The sequence below is a fragment of the Peromyscus eremicus genome, chromosome 15 (genome assembly GCF_949786415.1).
Source record: "Peromyscus eremicus chromosome 15, PerEre_H2_v1, whole genome shotgun sequence".
Taxonomy (NCBI): Eukaryota; Metazoa; Chordata; class Mammalia; order Rodentia; family Cricetidae; genus Peromyscus; species Peromyscus eremicus.
The window spans coordinates 61,828,296-61,835,423 of NC_081431.1; the positions used below are offsets into that span (position 1 = coordinate 61,828,296).

The 7,128-nt window shown below is 48.2% G+C and overlaps 1 protein-coding gene across 2 annotated transcripts; it reads left to right on the plus strand.

Moving 5' to 3' along the window:
• The first annotated feature begins 2,972 nt into the window (after positions 1–2,972).
• Positions 2,973–6,395, plus strand: Il24 (interleukin 24). Of its 2 annotated transcripts, XM_059281198.1 has the most exons (5): positions 2,973–3,143; positions 3,862–3,924; positions 4,742–4,900; positions 5,345–5,419; positions 6,111–6,395. In XM_059281198.1, exons 1-5 carry the CDS (start codon positions 2,979–2,981, stop codon positions 6,192–6,194), a joined length of 546 nt encoding a protein of 181 aa, XP_059137181.1. In that variant the 5' UTR covers positions 2,973–2,978; the 3' UTR covers positions 6,195–6,395. The 2 variants fall into 2 exon arrangements, with proteins under 2 accessions (XP_059137181.1, XP_059137182.1); XM_059281199.1 differs by lacking the exon at positions 4,742–4,900.
• The last annotated feature ends 733 nt before the right edge of the window (positions 6,396–7,128 follow it).

The following is a 7,128-nucleotide window of genomic DNA, read 5'->3' on the forward strand; positions in this document are numbered from 1 at the left end:
CTGCCATCAGCCAGTGCCATGTCCCATCCTCCCTCCCCCCCCAGCTGGGCCACGTTACCCCACCTCCTGTCTTGTTACTTCGCTCCCCGTTTCTTTTGCCTGGACTCAGGCCTAAGGAGATGTCTAGACTGTGCAGGAGGGTAATTTCTAGCAGGATGTGGTGAACTTTCAGCAAAGTACCTCAGAGTGGATGTTTTAAACTTCGTGGACCTCACGTCTGCGTAACCTCTGCTGCCATTCCAAAGCAGCTGGGTAAGGTGTGGTGATGTCCTGCTAACACATATTTAAAATCTGAATTTCACTTTCTTTTCATCTATCACAAAATACTGTTTTTTTTTTTTTTCCGATTTTTCCTCTCCACTTATTTAAAAAATGTAAAGTGACTTTTAAGACACAAGATGTTTGTAGCTGAGCAGTGACATGTTGGATCTGGCCTCAGCCTGATTGCCAATCTTTGACTTCATAACCCACTGTTTCCCAAACCCTGTTCCTCCAGGACATGGGCAAATGCTTACAGGAAGTGTGGAAGTGTTAAACCAAGTTAATCACTGCTGTCTCCCCCCATCCTCCACTCTGCCCCCAGACCCTATCCACAGGCCTCCTCAGTCCAAATAGCTCTCCAGAACAGTATCCGTTCCCATGAGGGGCTAGTATTCCATCATGCAGCCTAGGCCTAGGTTAGGGTACCGAGGTCCTCATGTTTGTGTGCCTGTCCATTATTATTTTTCCCAATGCTTAAGGAGAAATATACTTAGGGCGATTGTAATCCCAGAGACTGTGGGTGGTTGCAAGTCAGGAAACTCCTAAAATTCCTGGCCCTCATGATTAAAGGAAGGTGTTTATGGGCTAGCTTGGTCTCTGAGCTATCGCTCCATCATGAATAGAACATTAAGTATTGAATGAATTTGATAGAATACGGTATAACAGACTGGTACACTTTGCATAGTAATGGTATGTTTACATGTTACATGTGTAGGGATTACAGAGTACTTCTGTATTGCTTCTCTGTTCTCTCCTTATACCTTTTCTCTGGGAAAAGTAAATTGGACCTTTTTTAAAAAAAATAAATAAATAAAACAAAAAACAAAAAACAACAACAGGAGATCATGTAATTTAGGTAGGTCTTGAACTGTCTCTGTAGCCAAGAAGGACCATTTTGAATTTCTGATCCTCCTGCCTCTACCTCCCAAGTGCTGGGATGACAGGCATGTAATGCTGGGCATAATTTTGAATGTTTAAAAATGAAATTTTGGCCGGGCGGTGGTGGCGCACGCCTTTAATCCCAGCACTCGGGAGGCAGAGCCAGGCGGATCTCTGTGAGTTCGAGGCCAGCCTGGGCTACCAAGTGAGTTCCAGGAGAGGCGCAAAGCTACACAGAGAAACCCTGTCTCGAAAAACCAAAAAATAAATAAATAAATAAATAATGAAATTTTGTAGATGTAGGAACTGCAGTTCCGAGAGGCTTGGAAAGTGATTCCCTCTGCTTGTAGACAGTGGGAACGTGCAGAAATTAGTCTCTCAGGTGAGAGGAGACCTGGGGCTGACTTCTTTATGAGCAAAGTGTGACTAGGCAGTGAAGTCATTCTCTGGAGAAAGCATCACCTCTCCCCACATTCCTCTCTTTCTCGGCCCCTCCCTGCCAGACCCCCTTATATACAGTTCTCCAAGCCTCGCTTCCACAATTGAGACGGGAACTTTCTACCCACAAGGATATCCTCTGCCAGTGAATGCTGAGGGAGCTTGCTCAACTTTTCCCATCACAGAAAGAACCAGCTGCTTTCTAACAGCGGCCTCCAGCACCACTTCAGAACCTGAGGTGAGTGGTGGGGCTTCCCCAGCCTTTGCTCTGAGGCTTTAGGCTGTGGCCATGTTTGGGAATGCAGGTTTTAAGGGTGGATTGGCATATATCAACCTTTTATATAAGGAAATGACTGAATGAAGAGTTGCTTACTACAACTTAACACCAAGGAGACTTGGGGTTGGATGGGAGGAAGGCCAGGGGGATAACAGACCCAGATATGAACTTCAAGAGAAGCTGGGAAGCCTGTAACACTTAAAAGAAGAGAACAGGAAGAATTTTGACGATGGCCTCTGGCCTTAGGCACCTGTTCCCTATCCCAGGTGTTCATAGTCATTCCAACGCCGGCTTCTCTGCCCTCTCTGCCCTTCTGGGGTTGGAAGACAGTTTCTTCAGGTGTGAGGAGAGTGTGTAAATAAGAAGGCTCTGATATGGTTGTAGAAAATGGGGCGGAGGAGTTAAGGGGAAGGAGAGAAGAAAAGCGAAGGGCAGGGAGGCCCAGAAAACAGTCTGCTGCGGCAGTCACCGAGGCACGGGGCCGACTCCTGCTTGAGGGCCTGTCACACAGTCCTTCCCAATTGGCACTTCAGAGAAGCAGTTTAAAAATGACTCACCTGGAACTCCTACCCCTCCTTCTGGTTTCGCTTACTGGAAAGATCAATTCTTAGAGTTAGGAGTGGGTCTGCCAGCTGAGATGGCAGGGCTGAATGTGTGACCCAGACTTGCCTTCCGTGTGTCTCGCTGTGGGCCTTGGTTGACCCTGGGCTTCCTTGTGTTGATGCACGAGGGCTGCTGCTTGCCTTCTGGAAGGAGGAATAGATCCACGTAGGTCATCCCAGTGACTCAGAGGCAGGTCCTAGAAGTCAAAGGAGGAAGTGAGCTTCCTCCAGTAATCCACACATTCGTGAATTCACTCAAGAAGGCAAAGATGTGGCAGCCTCTTAAAGGCTCTACCTCTACATACCTCACAGGAGGGAGGGAATTTAAACAGCAGTTTCGATGGAGACATTTAAACCACAGCGTTTCTCTAGCCCCAGGCATCCCATTTGTGTGCTCCTAATGGTGGCTTGAATCAACTCCTGGAACATTATTTGGGGATGTCAAGTTCCGAGGCAGAGGTTGGCTTCAGGCTAAAGTCTGCTTTCCTTCAGCAGAAGCACCTGTCCGTTCTTCGACGCAGATGAGCTCAATACTACAGACTCTCTCCTGCCTGAGCCTCATCCTTCTTGTCTGGAACCAAGTGCCAGGGCTCCAGGGTCATGAGTTCCGATTTGGGCCCTGCCGAGTGGAAGGGGTGGTTCTCTCAGAACTGTGGGAGGCCTTCTCGGCTCTGAAGAACACTGTGGTGAGTGGAGGCTCGCCCTGGATCCTTTCATGGTGCTTCCCTTATGGGGCGGGGGAGGGTATTTTTTCAGGACCGTGGACCCCTTTCCAACTTTCTCAATCAGTTCCATACGCAAGAACCCGGATGAGGTCAGGAGGCTCCATACGGCCAGTACTACACACGGGAAACTGAGGCTCAGTCATGTGTGGCCAGCCTCCAGCAAAAGAAGCAGAGCCCAAGGGGAGGAAAGGGGACCCTGAGTGGCTCAGCTTCATCCTGGGTGGGCTCTGGCTCCCAGTATAAGGAGTAGGACGAGAGGCAGGGCTTTGGAGAGTCCTCCAAGAGCAAGAGGCAGCTCCTAGGTGCAGCCACATGCTCCCATCCGCTTCCCATGTGAACGGTGGAGACGAACCCTTTGTGGCTCCTAAAGCTGAAAAGCTCATTTCCGTGTGTCTCATATGGCCAAAGGAAGCAAAGGTCCCCCCTTTTCAAGTCTGTGATCAGGGGGTCCTTGTGCCCCTTTGGGATGAGTAAGCTTAGTGGTTTTCTGTAGACAGGACCCATACCTCCTCCCCAGGAGCTAGCTCATTATGTCCCTTCCTGGGTCCTCCTCTGGTCCCACTGGTCTCCAAAGTCTCCCAGATGGGATAGCGTTTGGAGTTGGGGGACAGTATTTCAGCAAGATTGGCTCCTACGAAGATCCCTAACCTGGAGACGTCTTTTCTTTCTGTTCCCAAAGCAAACACAGGATGACATCACAAGTGTCCGGCTGTTGAAGTCGCAGGTTCTTCACAATGTCTCGGTAATCAAGTAGTAGAGAACGGGCTAGCTCTCCCAAGGGGCTGACGGGAGCTCCTCCTTTCTGTTCTGAGGTGACCCTACACAGGACCCTATGTATAGACCAGAGGGTCTCAACCTGTGGGTCGTGATCACTTTGGGGGTCAAATGGACCTTTCACAGGGGTCACCTAAGACCATCAGAAAACACAGATATTTAATTACAATTAGTAATAGTAGCAAAATTACAGTCATGAATCAGCAATGATGATGATTATATGGTTGGGGGTCACCACAACATGAAGAACTGTATTAAAGGGTTGCAGCATTAGGAAGTTTGAGAACCCTTGGCCTAGACAGACTGTCAGCATGAACAGACTGATTCCTGAAGGGCGCCAAGCTTCCTGGGCAGAAAGGGTCAGGTAGCACTTGTTGTGCTCAAGGGCATCAGGTTTCTCACTCTTCTCATTCCTGCCATTTTCCTTCTAATTCTCAATCACAAAGTCCAAGTTCAAATGCTCTTCAGGATCCATCATGTTAATGAGGGCATATAGTAGAGAAGAAAGGGAATCTCATCTGGGTGGTGATCCGGGAGGCCTGGGAGCCAGGCTAGCATCTGGTGTGGCTGGGTTACCTTGGGTGGGTAACTTCTTTCTGGGGTCTGGGCTCCCGCTGTGAATCTCAAGTTGTTCCACAAGACTCATGCTGTCCCTTCAGATCTATCTAGTGCCACCATCATTCCCAAGGAGACCCTATGGTGTCCATCTTACCTTGAGTGGTACATGGGTTTTTCCCTTGAGGGTCAGGGTTAGCAGAGGCCTCAATGATTTGCTTCTTCCCCAGGATGGTGAAAGCTGTTACCTTGTCCACAGTCTGCTGAAATTCTACTTGAACACTGTTTTCAAAAACTACCACAGCAAGGTAGCCAAGTTCAAGATCTCGAAGTCCTTTTCCACTCTGGCCAACAACTTTTTTGTCATCGTGTCAAAACTGCAGCCTAGTGTGAGTAGATCATGGCTGGAGCCTGGGAAAGGATGTGCTTGAGAATCTGCCCCTCCCTCCATTCAGTCCCAGCTTCCATTCTCAACAGAGTCCTGGGTGTCATGAAAAAGGGTTATAGGTTCAGGTCTCTATTTGCCCTGATCAGCTAGGGAACCCTTGCAAGGTGCTCAACTTCTCTGGGCTTCAGTTTTGTCATCTGTAAAATGGGGGTAACATTTCTACCTATAGAGAGTGCTGTGAAGAAAGATAGAGCCCTGCTATATGCTGGGAATCTGGCTCTGGCTTCCCTGAGAGCGTGAAACTCAGTGCAGTCCTCACAGAATCTGGGAGTCCTGCTCTGGTATCACCAGGAAGAGCAGGAGGGTTGAACCTCCTGCCTGATCTGGAGGGGCTAACCTCCATTCTGGTCTAACTTTAGGAACATTTTTTTTTTCTGATATGCAGAAGGACGAGGACATGCTTTCCATTAGTGAGAGTGCACACCGACGGTTTTTGCTGTTCCGCAAAGCATTCAAACAGGTAAGAGCTGGGAGCCTGCCTCCCCAACAGAAGCGGGCTAGCTTGAACTGCCACAGGGGAGTGCCCCATAGACCTTGCAAATGGAAATGCTATTGTATTTCCTTACAAGATAGTTCACTGTTGAGGACTTCCCCTAAGAGAAAGTTTTACAGGCACCTAATGTCAGAATTGAGAAAGAAGGTGGGCAACTCACCTCCCAACACATCGGCATCATTTCTGCAATGTTCGAATGGTCTCATTTTGAATAAAAGATACAGAAGATCATATTACATCTTTCTAAATTAACACACCAAAGAAAATCCAAATCTTAACCCTAGTACTCTCACCCTCAAAGAAAGCATCCTTGGTTTTGATCGCGTTGTGGAAGAGCAGATATACCAGTCTACAAATATATGGTGGAATGCAATGTGGGCTCGTTTCTTATCTGCCCAATGAGTTCACCACATCTTCCCTGGGCTGCATCCCATGGTTCTTATGTTCCAGGAGCCGTGTTCTTCTCTGGCCCTCTACCTCCTACTCAATAGTCCCCTTTCCTCACCCTGGGGTACATGTGATGGGCGGATCCGTTTATCAGAGGCCATTCCCCAGGGGATTCAGCTAATTTGGAGTCAGGTCCCTTTCAGGCAGGCCAGGTTGGAATGAAGCTATTCTCAGTCAACATACCTGACCCCTAACTCTCGATTCGCTGCAGATGGACACAGAAGCAGCTTTGGTGAAAGCCTTTGGGGAAGTGGACATTCTCCTGACCTGGATGCAGAACTTCTACCAGCTCTGACTATCTATCAGGATAACTTCCTATTTGTTCTCCACGCCATTTCAAGCCATTGTTAACACCCAGGCTGTCCTCATGACACTTCAGACTCTTGGCCATGGACTGACTCCGTTGCTGGCTCAGGCTTCTCCTCAGACTTCATTCTCCAGCAGTCCAAATGACAGTCATGGCAGGCACCTTGAAATGCTGTGGTGAACCCCTAAAGTGGACTTGTGTATTTATTACACCTTTATTTAATCATTGTCACTGTTTCAGTGGAAACCGTATTTATTTGTGAGACTGGAAGTTCCGGGAAAGCAGCAGAACATAGTGTCCCATGCTTCTGCCTTATTTCCTGTGCTCTGGCTACAGCGTGGGGGCAGTGGATGGTTGCTCAGGAAATATTTAAACTGCGTTGTTTTTATTTATTGTTGTCTCTTGTGGATTATTGGGGAACCATGAGTGATGGGTTATGAAGCTAAACTTCAGTGCATGGAAATCATGCAGGGACAGAGTGCTGGGGCATGGAGGGCACTGATTTGAGATTTTGTTTTATTTTTGTGTGTACGGGTGTTTCGCCTACCTATATGTCTGTGCACTTCATGCATGGCATGCAGTACCCTTGGAGGCCAGATGAGGGAGTCGGATCCCCTAGGACTAGAGTTAGAGGCAGTTGTGAGCTGCCCTGTGGGTGCTGAGGATCCAACCCAGGTCTTCGGGAAGAGCAGCCAGTGCTCTTAACCTCTGAGTTGTTGCTCCAGCAAAGCACGCTGATTTGAAGAATAAAAGATGAAAACTGCCATGTGGGCTAAATAAGGCAGATTCATCCCAGACACTTCACCTTTTCCTTGATTTCCCCACTCCCCGATTTCCCCACTCCCCGATTTCTCTGAGCACCCCTCTTTTCTTATGATACCATTCTTTCCTTATCTGTTTAATACAGTGTATCAAGCAGATA

Coding starts and splice junctions, on each gene's coding strand:
- Il24 (XM_059281198.1), top strand. CDS start 2,979: ATGAGCTCAATACTACAGACTCTCTCCTGCCTGAGCCTCATCCTTCTT. Junction 3,925..4,741: donor AGGTTCTTCACAATGTCTCG/GTAATCAAGTAG, acceptor CTTCTTCCCCAG/GATGGTGAAAGCTGTTACCT. Junction 4,901..5,344: donor TGTCAAAACTGCAGCCTAGT/GTGAGTAGATCA, acceptor TCTGATATGCAG/AAGGACGAGGACATGCTTTC.